The following is a 17668-nucleotide window of genomic DNA, read 5'->3' as shown; positions in this document are numbered from 1 at the left end:
CCCGTGCTTTAATAAACCGCCGTTTTGCACCAAAGGTGTCTCAAGAATTTTCTTAGTCGTCGGCTCCAGACTCCACCCCACTGAATCTCACGGATATTCCAAAACCTCATTTGGCGCCTGAACGTGGAGCTTTCAGTCTTTACATGTGGACTCTGAGCTTCGGTGCAGAATTGGTACTTTCCTCTTCCTTTACTCTCATTCCAGGGGACCTTCAAGGAGTACGGTCTTATTGGAACTTTCATGTCAATTGGCCAGGCTGCTCTATGAGGAGGAGAAAGTCTGCCTTTTGGCTGGAAGTTGGTACCCTGGCCGGGATGGTAATAAGACCCAGAAACTTGATGCCCTCTCTTTACTGCTGTCTTTATATGAAGTCGTCTGTCTTGAGCATGGGACAGCCACCTAAGTCACCAAGACAGCTGACAATCTTAAGATTCCTGTGTGAGGTTTCCTCCTGATTGATCTAATTGATCCCCTTCACATCCCTGGTCTACCCACTTCTGGCTGCGGGACCTTCACTGGGAGCTGGCCGAAACCAGTACCCGATGGAATTAAAGCCCAACTAGGGACCGTTTCTTAGGGAAGTTGGCTGTAAAGACCACGTGTTGGAATGTTGCTTAGATCATGATGGATTTCTATCTTTACTATTTTCCGTCAAAAAAAAATTGTTACATAACCAATTTCTATTATTTAGATATAGCCTACAAACCTTGTGCTGTGTAATTAATGGATAAATTCAAATATAAATCATTTGGATTACAGTATTTTGACTTAAAATTTAGAATATACTTCATTTTGTACCAGCTAAAAAAGTGTATTTTACAACAAGCTAATATCCATTATAATGGGAGTAAACTGAATTACTAAATTCCAGATAATCCAGAAATAGCTAATAAGCACACTAAGCCCTCCCACTTACCAAATCATTTTAATCAACTACTTGTCAGATGCAAAAGAAACTTCTGACTGGCTGGCTGAAATCATTGCTCCACAAATGCGGAGTCCCGGTTGTTTTCATAATACTCCTTGTGAAATACAGGCCAGGAGATGGTAGGCCAAGTGGTACCACAATGCATAGGCCCAATTTATGGTCCACATCAAAGGCTGGCCTTTATCCATGAAAACTTGTGCCTGACCTAGAGTGTGCAGAACTGACTGTAAGGAAGCCAGAGCATGAGACTAGTTTGGAGATCTTACACAATTCATGTCAATAGACGATGCCTGTGTTAGGACAGAGGCAATGAAGAGGTTCCAAACCACTGAAATGACATATTAAGAATCCCTATGTATAAGATTTGCTACATATATACATATAGTTTTATTTGTAAAAGGACTCCCAATTAACACAATAATGGTTATATTCTTGAAGACAAGGACTGGGATGATAGGGTGGAGGGAACTTTTCATTTTTCACTTAATATCTTCCTGTACTGTTAACTTTTTGAGAGAAAAAGAATGTGAAAGCATGCACACACACGCACAAGCAAGGGGAGAGGGAGAAAGAATCTCGAGCAGACTCCCCAAAGAGCCTGACACAGGGCTCCATCTCACAACCCTGTAATCATGACCGGAGCCAGTCAGACACTTAACCAACTGAGCCACCCAGGTACCCCCTTACTGTTACCTTTTAAAATAGCATATATACCACTTTGATACGATATTTTTGTGTAAATGGGGATTTATCAGGGTGATGAGCATACTGGGCCATTTAAAAATTCTCAAAACTTCAGTTAAAAAACAAACAAAAAACCACAAAACTTAAAGCACTCAGGATTGAGACCTAAGAAAGTCAACAGGCAAATGTGAACTCATTTTTTTCTCTTCTTACATATATTTTTCAAGAATATCAGAAGTAACAGAATGTTGGGGGAGAAGGCCCAATAAATTAATCTGCTTTTTGAAACCAAACATTTAATATTTTAATTAAGTTTTGTCAATACAATTTCAAGCAAGTGCCAACTGAAGACCAGGCCTAGGAATTCACAAAGGAAACCATCTTCCAAACAGCAAGGAACACCAAGGTGATCTTCCACTTCAGATGCACTGTTAGTGGCCACAGTGGTGCCAGTTGGCCAGTGTTTATCCAATTACCGAGTGTTTACCTGACAAGAAAAAAACTTGAGTTCCACAACTTGTAATGATAGAATTTTAATGATCAAAGAGGTTTTGGGCAATTATGAAAGCCTATTTTACAAGTGCGAAAAGACTGTAAAAAGTATGTATTGTTATCACCTTGTTGACCAACAAAGTAACATTTACCACCCTGCTCCCCTCCCAAAACTCTTGGAAAAAAACAAACAAACAAAAAAAAACCCGCCTTTTCGGCCCTGTAGGGAAATTCACATTCTATTTACACTTACCACATCATCAATTTTCAGAATGCTCCGGACAGTTTCAGTTGCTAGAGTCAGTGCACTGACTGAAACCAACAAAGGCTGGACAACCAGTTCCTCCAAAATATTGGAAATACCACCCTGCCAAATAGCATAAATTGCTTTTAGTGTCTGTAATTATACACCTTACCAACTACACACTGTTACCAGTAGGACACAAGGCCTTTCGAACCTAGTTTTCCCTTGTTTTAGTCAAAAGTAAAATCTCTCTACTAAGCTCTCTCTCTATTGTAGGTTCCATTTAACAAAAATTTGGAAACACTGAATTAATGCTACATTCCCCCAATTCCAACCCCAAAACAACTCCTAATTACCTTTAACTTAAAAGTACCCAGGCAAAAATTAGGTAATCATACTCATTAAAAATTTTAAGATCTTGGGACAGCTGGGTGGCTCAGTTGGTTAAACGGCTGCGTTTGGCTCAGGTCCTGGGATCAAGTCCCACATTGGGCTCCCTGCTCAGTGGGGAGTCTGCTTCTCTCTCTCTGCCCCTCTCCCTTCTTGTGCTGTCTCTCTCTGACAAATAAATAACATCTTAAAAAAAAAAAAAATTTGTAAGATCTTTCATGTTTAAATCATCCCTGAACCCTAATACTGAATATGGGCAAGTCTGGTCTGCCTTGCTTTTATATCTCTTAAATCCCACTTTTAAATTGTTACTGGCACTATCTTAGTCCCCCTTCTCTCAGGGTTACTGCATTATGTGATGATGGCCATAACAGGCAACCATGCCTCCAGCCTTCCCTCCTTAAAATACTCTTTTTCATCATCTTAGCCTTGGTTAAAAAAACAGTAGTAGTTCCCAACTACTGGAATAAAAACAAAACTCCCCAGTAACTGCCCCAATACTCAAAGGCCTCCTTATTCTAGCTCTTATGGGAGCTTTCCAACCTTAAAGTCCACTCTATTACCAACATATAATCCTCTAGACAAAACAAGCAATTTCTTGGTTCCTTTCACCCATAAAACATTTGCTTCCCCACGTGGAATTTCCTCATCTCCTGCCAAAGCTGCACCTTCATAAAGCTTTCCCTAACCAGGCAATGCCCTTCCTTTTGAGTTATCATTCAAAAAAATATTACTTTGGATTGTCAGTTATTTTCCATTATGTGTAATTAGTCTCTTCAGTAAAAGGAGACATTAATAAAGCACTAATACAAAAGGAGAGATTATTACTGTTATATGTGTTTACCCTACACAACTATACTAGGCTACTGGCCACAACAGCAGCAATGATTAATATTTATGTAATGTTTACTCTATGCCAGGCAACTTAGTAAGAGTCTTCTAGCTGGTAATACATTTAATCCTCACAAGAGAACTTTGATTAATTGTCCCTGTTTTTACAACTGAGGAAACAAGCACAGACTAAATAACCCACTAAGAATTACACAATCAGTGTAATTTCCCCAAAACTTGACTACCTAATAACCCGCCGAACAAATAATACTTTACCTTAACACATCCTCTTCATTCTTACTCAATGGCATAAATTAGTTAACCTGCAGTTCTCATATTTGGATCCGAGATTACTTTTTTTTTTTAAGTCATCTCTACACCTAATGTGGGGCTTTGAACTCATGACATGGAGATCAAGAGTCATATGCTCTTCCAACTGAGCCAGCCAGGCACCCCTAAACCCAAGATTACTTTTTTTAAAAAAAAAGACTTACTTATTTGAGAGAGAGTGAGCACAGGTGGGTAGGGGCAGAGGGAGAGGGCATCTCGAGCAAACTCTCCACTGAGCGGGGAGCCCAACACAGGGCTCGATCCCACAACCCCAAGATCATGACCTGAGTCAAAATCAAGAGTCAGACGTTTAATCGACTGAGCCACCCAGGTGACCCCCAAGATTACTTTTGATTAAAAAGCTTTTCATCCAGGCAATCCTCTTGGGTCCCCTCCCTCTTTGGGAGCTTTGTACTCTATCATTCAATAAACTTTATTATCGATCAATAAACCTTGCTTTGCTGCCCACCAAAAAAAAAAAAAGGCTTTTCATTCAACAGATAATTATGAAGTTTTTAACATTTCAATCAACATTTTCTACAATAATTAAATTATTACCTTTCGGACATTAATGCCAGTAGTTTTTTCTCCTTGGGCATGCCGGTTTCTTAGTTCTGTTACTGTAGAAATAGGATTCAGGCCTGCATTTTCAGCTAGTGTAGATGGAATGACTTCCATAGCATCTGCAAAAGCACGAATGCAGTAGGATTCCATGCCACTCAATGTTCGTGAATATTCAGTTAACCGTAGGGCCAATTCTATCTCTGGAGCACCACCTCCTGCAATAAGAGCTCTGAAATTCACAAACACATTTTTAGCTTATTTTAGCTATCTTTAATAACTTACTCTTTATACCTTAAAAATAGTTAAAAGTATAGAAATGTTAATGTTCAAAATTTTACTCAGTAACTTATATTACCTCTTCTTCACTAAACAGCGAATAACACATAGGGCATCATGAATGGAGCGCTCAGCTTCTTCAATCACCAATTTGTTAGATCCCCGAACAACAATTGTAACTGTTTTTCCAGGGCTTGTACACCCTGTAATCTGTAGTAAACAAACTCCAAATTAGGTATTTGAAATAAGGGTTAAAACAAACAAAAAACCCAGGTAAATAAAAGCTGTATTACAATACTGTTACCTTAAGCAGTTTGCCAGAACCATTTAAATTGACCTCCTCAGCTAACTCAGCTGATCCCAGCATGTCAGCAGTGAATTGGTCAATATGAGCAACTGGCTTGGTTCCAATTGTCTGGGGAAAAATATCAAACCCACAGATTAAGACAACATTTGATTACTGGATATTCTCACACAGAAGCTAGGAATATTTTACCTTACAAATGAATTCGATGTCTTCTCTTTCAATATCCTTAACCACCATAATCTTCATTTTGTTTAGGAAATGTAATGCAAGATCACTAAGAGCATCTCTAAAATATAAAATCAGTGATTAGGTCAATGCTAGATTAAAAAAATAATTTGTTCAACTTCTTTTTAAGCTTTTTGTCATTTTATTATTGTTTAAATGATGAATAAATCAAATTATTTGTATAGGAAGATGCTTTAAATTTAGTTGACCAAGTTTATGAGCTCAAAACTCTTTGAAGATTTCTAATGGATATTAAAATGTACCCCAGCAACACTATTTGTAAAGGACACCATAAAAGGTAACTATTGTCATAGTTTTTAATACTAAACGAGTATATCTTTGATAATAAAACTTTATTGATATTTCATGAATTTAGAAGTATGATTAATTCAAGACTCCACAAATTTACACTTTCTCACAAATTATCTGGACAACCCTGTGACACTGTGACACCTCTGACAACCCTGTGACACTGGAACGGTAGATATTACGATCCCTGTTCTACAGATAAGCTAACTAAATTTTGAGAAGTTTACTTAAGGTCACTACCTATAATATGACTTGGTAGGAGAACCAGGTAATCAAACTCTTCATCGAAGTTTCTATATAAAATAATCACCCACAGTACTTTCTTGCATAACATTATTAGTAGAGTACAACGGAATGTGTGTACTTACTAGAAGAAAACACTGAAGGAAAAAAAAAAAAGGACCAGTTCGAACTTTGAAAAATTCTTTTGATCCATGAACTATCCTGCATTCCCTTCAAAAGAACTAAATTTCAAGGCAAGCAATTTCATGGACCTTTAAATAAATGCCTTTCAGCTAGCTAATCAATTCTAGATCAAACTTACCTCTTCAAAAACAAAGCATTCCATTTGTTTGATATTTAGAATCTTGGTCTAGAAAGAACATACAGTTGACCCTGGAACTAACGAGTTAGTTAGGGGCACCAACGCCCCCTCTCCAGTCAAAAATATGCATATAATTTTTGACTTCCCCAAAACTTGACTACCTAATAACCTGCTGACCAAAGCCTTACTGATAACATAGTTAACCAATATTTTGTATGTGCATGTATCATATGCTATATTCTTACAATAAAGCTAGAGAAAAGAAAATGTTAAGGAAACCATGAGGAGGGGCGCCTGGCTGGCTTAGTTGGAAGAATATGCAACTCTTGATCTCAGGGTCATGAGTTCTAGACCCATGCTGGGTGTTGAGATTAAACAAAAGTAACTTAAAAACCATGAGGAAAATACACTTATAGTACTGTACTGTAATAAAAAAAAAAATCCACACGTAAGTGGACCCACACAATTTAAACCTGAGTTGTTCAAGGGTCAACTGTATATCCCACACATTTAAATCATCACAATGGGAAGAGAGCCCACTTCAGAGGATTTATCAGAATACAGTGCTGTCCCAAAATGCAGATTCATTCTAGATTTCTAGTGATTTATCCACTCCAAATGTTTCTTAAAAAACTGCTAGAGGATCCAAAATAAATTGTCATTAAAAGGTGAACAAAATAAAGAGCCCCACACCTCAGAATAGACTTCTGTATGAGAAGGACATTACATCCTGTTTTTTTAATTTGCTTCACTAAATTGAGAATATAGGCTCTCTCCTCCCGCAGCACACGGTCCATCTGGACATAGTCAGAAACTACTATTTGATTATCCATCTGTTTAGAAAAAAGAACATCGTATTAATAAATTGCATTGTATCCATTTTGAGTCTATTTTTGTGTGTGGCATAAGGAAATGGTCCAGTTTCATCATGGAACACTGCATCAAAATAAATAAATAAATAGGAAAAAAATTGCAGTGTAAGAGTTAAGTGAAAAGAACAGACTTTTAATGAAAAATATTATGTATCATGTAAATTCAACCAAAATCATACCTAATAACAAATTACAGAGGCATACAAAGAAAAGGTCTAGGAAAATGAATATACACCAACCTTAACTCAGGTCTTTAACTTTCATCTATACACCTTACCGTCTTATTTACATTATTTGCAAGTACATTTTTGGTAATTGTAAAATGGTTACTCTAGTTCCTGAACATGTCAATTTTCTTCATACAAATATATGCGTTACTGAAATAATTTCAGTTGCATCCTTTTAACTCTATGGCTTGTTATAAAAACTGGTATGCTGAAAGGAGGTACCAGGGACAAATCTTGTTAATCAAAGGTGTATAAAACATTAATTTTTCTATGGGTTGAACTTTTGTGAAACACATGACTGAGTCAACAGGAAGCCTATACGCCAATACAATGTAAAAGGAGAGCAAATCTGAGCAAGTGACAAGATCAACCACTCCCTTTTGGAAATAGCACTTATGATGAAAAGACATGAAAATACCTTTAAAAACATTTATTTGGAATATAAATAGTAAGCTGGTTTCAACTTTCATTTGTGCAAATGTAGGACAAAAGATCTGCCTGCTGCTATAGGAGGGATGGAGGTTTCTCAGAAACCTACAAAGAAACTGGAAATTCCACTTATACTGTAACTTTTAGATAACCTATTTTTATTATTTCATACATAGGGCCCCTACTGTTATTTGCCTTCATCTATGAAGTCAATGCTCAATTTCAATGATAGCCAACTGAAGCTATAGATTTGTCATGTCTGGCATCCAACAATTTCTACTTTTGTCTCAATCTTACTAATTATTTTGTAATCTATGATCTTTATCACTAGTATCACTGTATTTTCTATTTTTATAATATCGAACAAAGGTCCAAGCTATTAGAAAGTTACGCACATAAACAAGGAACCAATTTCATTTGGTTTTACTTACATCTGTTTTGGGAGCAGATAAGCAAAACTGGATAAGCCCAATCTTAGCCTTTTCAACTCTGGTTATGCCAGAATTTGCCACCTTTTGAGTAAGTACCAGCCCTTCGACCAGCTCACAGTCATCAATTGTCCCACTAAGAAAAAAGGAAACAAGGAAGAAACCATTAACAAAGGATGGAAATCTTTGAGTTTAATAGGTTGCTAACATTAAAAATCACCAGTCCAATAAAATGTGAGTCAGTCTCACATTTATTAGTGCCCTAATTCCTCAACTTCTTTGATCATGCTACCACCTTGCCATCATAATGGAATATAAACAAATTCTTCAGATTCCCACATTAATACAAGTCCTTAGATTACTTTTTAAAAAAGATTTGTTTACTTATTTGTCAGAGGCAGAGAGAATGCACAAACGGGGAGAAGCAGGCTCCCTGCTGAGCAAGGAGCCCGATATGAGACTCGATCCCAGGACCCTGGGATCATGACCTGACCAAAGGCAGACACTTAACCAACTGAGCTACCCAGGGGTCCCTTTAGAGTAGTTTTTATTAAAATTATAATTAGAAATGCTCACCCAAGTTTCTTAACAATTTTAATGTCTCTAAGATCTACACCAGTAGCGGTGGCTGGGTCAATCACTTTCATCACTGCATTTACACTCATTGGAGAAAGCAGACTTGAATACTGAGAGACAACCTAGAATTAAAAAAATAATAAAGTCAGCTTCACAACAGAAAAAGTCCTAGTTCTTTAGTGATAAAGATCTTCAAGAAGTAATCTTAACTACTTTTTGGGGTGATGAGGAGAGTGGGAACATGAGACAACATTCCATACCAACTGTCTTCTCCACTCAGGCTGTCAGTCACCAAGGGCACAAGATATGGAGGCTTCTTTTCCTTTTTATTAATCTAATAGATAGGACTGTCTAGATTACTAATTCTATAGAAAATCCGAAAATCAAATTATATGCAGACATTTCTTATCTAAAATGAATTTCTGAGCAAATGCTATATATGTGCACCCCTAATACTGAGGGGCTAATAAAAACTAGTAGCTAACACTTTACTAAGCACTTACTGTACATGAGACGGTGGTCTTAGCCCTTCACATTATATATGCATTCAATCTTCAGAGGAAGAAATTCAAAGAGTCACACAGCTTAGTCAAGTGATGAGCCCAGCACTAAACCCAAGTCTATGACCAATGCCTGTTAATCCTGCTATTCTGTCTATATTAGATCTGGGGACATTCAACAATATCATGTATGTCACTAACACTATCTAGCTCTCCATGTAACAGTGAAAGAAGATGAATGTATCAATATAATGCTGCTAAAAAAATGGGGGGGTGGGTGGTGACACAGGACCTGACAGAAAACAAGAACATTAAGTTTGCAAGAAATTTAAAAAAATCAATGGTTTAAATTTGAAAACTAAGAAAAGCAGCAATGATTATTAGTTAAGAGGGACCACTGATGGGCAAACCTGTCATGGTTCCAATCTGCACTTATCCCTTACTGATAGTCTTGGATTAGTTACTTAACTTCATTAGATCTATTTTCCCATCTGTAAAATGGGCATACAGTTTATTTGACAGCCCTGAAGGAAGAAATTTGACGTGAACTTATTCAGTTATACAAATTACCTCAGTTACCCAGACACTCCAGACCTAACGTTTATGAACTGTATAGCATAAAAAATCACAACCTAAGAGTTACAATTTTTTTTTTTAAAGATTTTATTTGGGCGCCTGGGTGGCTCAGTCGTTAAGCGTCTGCCTTCGGCTCAGGTCATGATCCCAGTGTCCTGGGATCGAGCCCCGCATCAGGCTCCCTGCTCCGCGGGAAGCCTGCTTCTCCCTCTCCCACTCCCCCTGCTTGTGTTCCCTCTCTCTCGCTGTGCCTCTCTGTCAAATAAATAAAATCTTTAAAAAAAAAAAAAAAAAAAAAAAAGATTTTATTTATTGGACAGAGAGAGACACAGCAAGAGAGGGAACACAAGCAGAGGGAGCGGGAGAGGGAGAAGCGGGCTTCCCGCCGAGCAGGGAGCCCGATGCAGGGCTTGATCCCAGGATCCCGGGATCACGACCCGAGCTGAAGGCAGACGCCCAACGACTGAGCCACCCAGGCACCCTAAGAGTTACAATTCTTAACGAGCTTTAAGAAGTAATTTTATAATGATCCCTTAGTACTGGTCTCACCTTTGAGTTCAGTGAAGTGGTGGCACTATTTAATAAAGTTTCTCTGTCACTCAGTTCCACAGGTCGAGACATGTCAGTCAAGACTTCTATACCCTTTTCCAAAGCCTTCTGGAATGACTCAGAAATGATGGTTGGATGAATCCCTGTTGTTTGTTAAAATTTAGTTATTATAACACATAAACTACATATGACACCTCTTAAAATTTTTTATTCATTATAATTTCAAAGTAGTCATTATTTTTAAATCATCTAAATTAACTTAGGCTTCAATTATAAATAAAACAGTCTGAATAACCTTAACTGCTGTTATGACTAGTAACTTATTTCCATTAATTTGGAACAGTCAATTCTGCACTCATGTGATATTTATACTTTTTAAAACACCACAAATCTAGGTAAGAAATAGAGTAAGTGACTAGAGAGTCTCCACTATGATTAAGCACTATTTACCAGAATAAGAACCCATACTACCTCTCCCAAATCACCATTCTCATCTAGAGCCTAAGATTTAGTACCACCACAACTTATTTTAGAAAAGCAAAATTTTATCAAGTTCCATTCAAAATGAAGCCTGGTGGAAAAAAAAAATAAAGAAACAAAAAGAAAATTTTCTTATTCATACGATACAGCAAAATTTAACCTAAAAATTCCTAATAAAATTAGTTATTTCAAATCAAATACCAAATCTATTACTTAATAACTTTTGACCTTTACTTAGTAATAAAACATGTCCTATGTCCTACCTACCTTTCTGAAGAAGCTTGGTACAGGAATCTAAGAGCGAGCCAGCAATGATGACCACTGATGTGGTACCATCTCCTGCTTCTATATCTTGCGCCTTAGACAGCTCCACCAGCTAAGTAAACAGAACATGCTAAGTTGCTCAGTGAGAAATGTGAGGACACAGTAACATCTAACTGAAATATAAAACGAATGGCCTTCATATCAGTGTCAAAAACAATTTGATTATTATCAACACTGTAAGATTCAGTATAATTCTTGACTTCTTGGGTTCCATTTTATTTATGAGTTTCATTTTAAAATGATTGATACATTTGTGACACACAAAATTCTGCTCATATACTCTCTATAAGAATCTATGTTATGATTTCTGGTTCAGACCATGGGTTATACATTTTTTCTTCCCAGCTATTAAAAGTTCCTGTCAGAAAGTGTAAATGATGTTGCACCAAAGGTACCCTGTATACTTGGAAGCTAAAAAAAAATAGGGGATTCTGGAAGAAACAAGTGTCAGTTTGGAGTCCTTTGGAAGTTTATCTGAAGGTATATAATTATCAGATAAGCATTATCTGATTCATTTCGAAAGTCATCTTTACATAATCAAACATAACTTTTTGACAGGGATTTCTTTTTTGCAGATATGGTGACTTCTCACTTGATACTGGAATCATCGTAAAATTACACTGAAGTTGAATTGGTAACTGTTTTTAATAAACCTCAGTGTTAAGTTTAGACACGCGATTTTGCACACAATTAATATTACACTGCTCTCTTCCAACTAACACCCACTGAACTAATAATTTAAGCCATTTCATGTTATCTTTTTCTTCCTCAACTATACAGCACATTCCTGTGGACAAGGAGATTCATGTTTTATTACAACCTTGCACTGAAGAGCACAATGTTAGGCACACAATGTATCCTAAAAACATGCCTGTTTAACACAGAGAAAAAGAATTCACAATGCTTAAATTACACAGTGTGATCAAATAAAACAAATTTAACTGTTCACAAATATCAAGCAATACACTTAAAAAACAGAAAAAACCACCTCATCTAAAATCATACTTACCATTCTGGCTGCTGGATGTAACACCTGCATTTGTTTCAGAATGGTGGCCCCATCATTTGTAATGGTCACATCGCCTTTTCCATCTTGAATCTGTGAAGTTTCGTTTTTTTAAAAAAAGCTGTATTTCAAAAATTGTTTTCTTTACCAAGCATTATGACATCCTGAAAACTCTACTAAATTTTAAAGCTTCTTAGTAGAGAGGGGCGCCTGGGTGGGTCAGTCATTAAGCGTCTGCCTCCGGCTCGGGTCATGATCCCAGGGTCCTGGGATCGAGCCCCGCATCGGGCTCCCTGCTCCGCGGGAAGCCTGCTTCTCCCTCTCCCACTCCCCCTGCTTGTGTTCCCTCTCTCGCTGTGTCTCTGTCAAATAAATAAATCTTAAAAAAAAAAAAAAAAGCTTCTTAGTAGAGAAATTAATTTGTTTGCATAAGCTTACAACTGTGCTTAATTTCAGATTCTCTTCCCTTACATTCGTATAATGACTTAAGAAATACGCAACAGTCTAACTTTACAAGTGAAAATACTCGGCTTTACTACAGCTATTTTTTCATTTGTTTAAAAGTGAAGGAAATCTAGACACACATACAACACAAAGTAGAAATAATACTATGAAGAATTACTAACATTATTGGGTTCATATCCATAGTAAGAAACGATACCACGGATCTCCAAAAAAGCACCACAAATGTAGTGAATACAATTCTCACAGTCAATACGGTAACTTATGTCTTAGTATTTTCAACAAAGGGTAAACCGCCTTACTAGCGGGGCGCCTGGGTGGCTCAGTCGTTAAGCGTCTGCCTTCGGCTCAGGTCATGATCCCAGGGTCCTGGGATCGAGCCCCATATCAGGCTCTCTGCTCTGCGGGAAGCCTGCTTCTCCCTCTCCCACTTCCCCTGCTTGTGCTCCCTCTCTCACTGTGCCCCCCTCTGTCAAATAAAAAAAAAAAAAAAAAACACAAAAAACCGCCTTACTAGCAAGGACAGATTTTAAAATATCCAGAGAGAAAAATAATCTGTATATCATCCAGACAATCCTTCATATTGTTTATCTCTCATTTTGGATGTTAATTAGCACTGAATATGAGGGTATATTTCTCAAAAGTTACTGGAATGCATTGGAATGTTTTATGCTGCCAGTCAACCACACCAGAATAACAAGTGAAATTCTACAGACCCATGTAGCGTCACAGTTGTATCAATAAGGAACACTGAACTCAAGCACTTATGGCTATAGCCTTACTCTACTTTCCATGTAACAACACAACAGATAACTACTTTTGTGTATGTATTTTCATTGTTCAAAAATCATTTAAAAAATATGAATTATACTTAAGTCCTGCTCACCCCAGAGCATCTATTATTCTTCTAAACTCTCAAAGTACCCTTCTAACACTTTTTACTTTTTAAGCAGCACATCTTAACCCCCTATGGAGATTCTGCAGTGTGGACATAGCACTCAATAAGTAATGAATAATTCGGTCTTTTACCATTTTATCCATTCCTTTTGGTCCGAGGCTTGTTCTAATAGCATCAGCAACAGCTGTAAACAGAAGGAAGAAATCAAGACCCCTTTAAAAAAAGCAAAGTATTTCTCCTCTCAAATGATCACTTGTCCTTATTAGGATATGGTGTACAACCATTTACTGTGTCCATTAATGAAAATTTATTGCCTAATAATAACCTACTGGAAACACAATAATTTATTCCTTTAATTGTATAACACTCACCTTCTGTTGTTAAAGTCAATGTACGTAATACTTGTGCCCTGCCTATGGTAGAATAAATTTTGAGGATTTACCTAATCTTCCTCTAAATATCAAAATAAGCACAATGTAGTTATGAGTTCAAAATGGAGACTGCATTCTTTTCTCCATTCCTTAAAAGAACACAAGCAGCAACAGGAGAGGCAAGACTTCCTACTATATAATTCCCCTTGTCTATTCTGTCTCCCCTAACTATAATTTTTGAAAGCAAAGACCTGTCCACCAATGTGAAGCTGGCATAAAGATGGCCCATAGTAAAACACCCTTTGACACCCTCCACCCTGCCACCAAATAAACCAAAACAAACAAAAACCCCAAACCTTACACCAAACAAAAACCCTAGCTTTCAGTCATCAACGGTACATTATGAAACATCGCTGGGTATATAGCCTACCATTCCAAAGTTACTTATTCTTATTAACTTCCCTAAGAATGTTTCTGTTTTATTAGTCCACTTAAGGGAACCTGGATTTGATGAACAGTCAAGTCAAATCCCCTTTTCTTTGAGAAGCCCAGGACAAGTAATTAGACCTTCCCCTTCCTCACACACCACCTCACCCCATATACACAGGGCTGAGATTGTGCCCTAATTATTGTATACTCCACAACCAGCATACCTCCCCCTTTACTGCGTGAATAATAAAGATCCTAAGAAAAAAAATATTTGCTATAATTAAAAATTATTTTCTAGGGGCGCCTGGGTGGCTCAGTCGTTAAGCGTCTGCCTTCGGCTCAGGTCATGATCCCAGGGTCCTGGGATCGAGCCCCGCATCGGGCTCCCCGCTCTGCGGGAAGCCTGCTTCTCCCTCTCCCACTCCCCCTGCTTGTGTTCCCTCTCTCGCTGTGTCTCTCTCTGTCAAATAAATAAATAAAAATCTTAAAAAAAAAAAAAAAATTATTTTCTATTTAATTGTTTCATAACTTTGGACTGCTATTCCTAATTATCCAGTCAATGTTATGCTTTCAAGCGATTTTAGTGGACCTACATGGGCATGATTCTACAAGCAGACCAGTTCACTTTAAGAATGCCCTCACATTCATTTACATGAAGAAGTTAGGAAAACACACCCTATCCAAAATAATAAAAGATTTTAGACTGCTCACACCTCCAAAAGTGTCTGATGTTTAAGATACTGTGTGGCACACAGTAGGGTCTATGTTAAAGGACTCATGAAGAGTACTAGAACTAGTATCATTTCCTGTGTGTGTATGTGGTTTTTACATTATCAACCAATTTTGGGGGTCACTTTTTTGGGATAACATCTAAGTAAAAAACTGGCTCAACTGAAAATGCATCTAAACTAAAGCAACTTTTCTTTATCAAGCTTGTTGGGTTTTGTCTGACTTGGAAACACTAGTTGTGCCCCTCTGTTCTGACTTCTCATTTAAAAAGGTCAGGTTCACAGATAATTCACGTGGCCTCTGCTCACCAGGCCCTTCAAGATTTGGCCCCATCCTACCCTTCCAGTCTCACCTCTCCTGTCTTCTTGCACTTTATTCTCTAACTGTAATGAAATACTGTATTTCAACACTCAATATTCATCATCTAAGATCTCTAAGCCTTCGTTCTCATTTTTCCTTCCAGACTCTTCTGTCTCAACAGCTACTCTTAATTCTCACAACTCCAAAAAAAAACAGCGAACACTTTCCTCAATTTTATGGCTGAGGAAACGTTAGCTAAAGGTCGAAGGTCACAAAACCACTTGGTAACAGAGAATGGCAACTCAGGTTTTCATTTCTATCATATACCAAAATATTCTACAAAACAACGAAACATCAATAAATCGTCCATATTCCTAGACTTGCTTGTGCTTGGTTGCACATGCAGGGAGAACAGAAAAGCACAACCTAGCTTTCTATCTGCTCAATCAGGACGGGTGAGTCTTCCCCACAGCCCAATACAAAGGGCCCCGCCCCAAGGTAAGCGCGAAGTTTACCCAATTCGTTTCACTAGTTGCGCCGAGAGCTTCTTTAAATGCTATTTTTATAAGAACACTTAAAACTAAAATGTATTTTGCAAACAACATTCTACCAGTGGAACCAATAAGCAGATAAACGACAGTGTCAGATATGTGTCAGATCCCAAGGGACCGCTACGTTCGGTCCTCGACATCTTTCTCCTGAAGCGTGATGAGCGACCGAGGATGAAAAATTACGGGCGCCTAAGACCCAGAATAGGGCCAGCCCAAAGGTCTCCACACTTGGCGTTGGGAATTACCGGCAGAAAACAGTAAAGATCCCTCCACAGAGCTGCTCTCCCTGGTAAGACAAGATCGTCTCAAGTAACAGAAAATGAGCTTTAGCAACCCAAGTTCAGGCTGAGAGTGCAGAGCTCGACCCGCACGGCCTCGGGTCAGACTCAGGGAGCAGTACCTTTGGCCGCGGAGATGTTGCTGAAGCGGATCTGGGCCGGCTTGTCACGGTCCTGATAGGCGGTTTTGTTGCGGCCGCCGGCATACCCGGCGGGCGCCCCGCTCCGAGGTGCCACGTTCTCGGGCATGGCAAACTTGGCTGGGTCTGCGTGGGCTTGGGAAGGACGGATGGACGCGGATTCCAGGCGGCCGCGGAGCAACGGAACTCTCCCACGCCTTTCACGAAGCTTCCAGAAAGCGGCGCGGACGCCGGGAGGAGGAGGGGGAGAGGGGGCCTGCGAAGCGGCGCGGCGCCGACATGACGTAGCGGGCTGCCCGCCGCGCGCCGGTTGAGGTGGCTGTGGCGGGGAGCTGGGGGGTTACCCGGAGTGTTAGCCCCGGACTCCGGGGGTGGGGCGCGCTGGGGGCGGACGCTTGCAAGGCAGACAGGCAACCCATGATTTTAAAGGCGGGTGTTGGGCACCCACATCGCCCCTGCCCTGGCCTCGGCCGTGAGGTCCCTTCCGTTAATTCAAACCCGACGCGTCTACGAGGGGTTGTGGGCTCCCGGATTACTCCTGAACGGGCGGGGCTGAGGCGGTTTTTGCTGGGCCGCTTAGTCTTGTATTTTGTTGAGTTTTGTTCGTGTTGGAAGAGAGAGGTTTGAGATGGGTGTCTGTTTTCATTTGGTTTAAGTGTTGATTGTCTCCTGTTGATTGATACTGAGGGGTAGTTAGAGATTTAAATACGTCCTCGTTAAATTGCAGAGAATCTTAACAAGTTTTGAAGCTATGATTGCCTGCCAAACCAGATTGCCTGTCTGATACAACGCCCTCGCTGTATACTAGTTTCTTATATAAACATGAGCCACTCACGGGGAGCCTAGGCATTTTAGTTATGATCATTTTAGTTCAATTTTGTGCTAGGTGCATTGTTAAACCCTTTAGACGTTTTATCTCATTTAATCTTCACAATAATTCGATGAAGTGGGAGCCATTATTATTATAATTATTATATTTAGTAGGTAAGGTAACCGAAACACAGAGAACTGAAGCCCAAGGTAAACCTGTAAGAAGATTGAAACCGTATTTCCTTAGAGAGCAACGACTTGCCAGGTCATGAGCTAAACTGCTGGGCTCTTGTTACCACTGTTTTTACTATAGAAGTTCATGTAAGTTAAGTTCATTCAATGTTCTTTCACAAATAAATATTAAGCGCTCATAAAGCAGGGATGTCTGGGATATGTTAAAGGTACTTAATCCTGTGATCACCAGGCGCTTTAACACGCTGTGAGGAAATGAGCACTAGAAGTTGAACCTTCCTAAGTGCTCTCTAATTCAAATGCTTCTGGTGCTGACTTCTTTTTTATTTTTTTCTTAAGATTCATTTACTTATTTTAGAGAGAGCCTGAGTGCGTGAGTGAGCAGGGGCAGAGGGAGAGGGAGAGAGAAAATCTAGC

General features: G+C 38.9%; 2 protein-coding genes across 2 annotated transcripts in view; one reads left to right on the top strand and one right to left on the bottom strand.

The window, feature by feature from the left end:
• Positions 1-1805: 1805 nt before the first annotated feature.
• On the bottom strand, positions 1806-16493 carry CCT4 (chaperonin containing TCP1 subunit 4). The gene is made up of 14 exons (XM_032410890.1): positions 16232-16493; positions 13583-13635; positions 12095-12184; positions 11029-11137; positions 10282-10424; positions 8657-8778; positions 8084-8216; positions 6818-6957; positions 5236-5332; positions 5044-5154; positions 4819-4949; positions 4458-4692; positions 2358-2471; positions 1806-2099 (listed from the first exon to the last, which is right to left on the bottom strand). Exons 1-14 carry the CDS (start codon positions 16356-16358, stop codon positions 2085-2087), a joined length of 1620 nt encoding a protein of 539 aa, XP_032266781.1. The 5' UTR covers positions 16359-16493; the 3' UTR covers positions 1806-2084.
• Positions 14742-17668, top strand: part of COMMD1 (copper metabolism domain containing 1) — a 193673-nt gene continuing 190746 nt past the window's right edge. Inside the window, exon 1 of the mRNA XM_032410895.1 lies at positions 14742-16120. The gene's annotated coding sequence lies outside the window, so the exon portion shown is untranslated. The remainder of the gene's footprint in view (positions 16121-17668) is intronic.

Source organism: Phoca vitulina, unplaced genomic scaffold, assembly GCF_004348235.1.
Source record: "Phoca vitulina isolate PV1807 unplaced genomic scaffold, GSC_HSeal_1.0 scaffold12, whole genome shotgun sequence".
Taxonomy (NCBI): Eukaryota; Metazoa; Chordata; class Mammalia; order Carnivora; family Phocidae; genus Phoca; species Phoca vitulina.
This window is presented reverse-complemented; position numbering and strand designations above follow the sequence as displayed.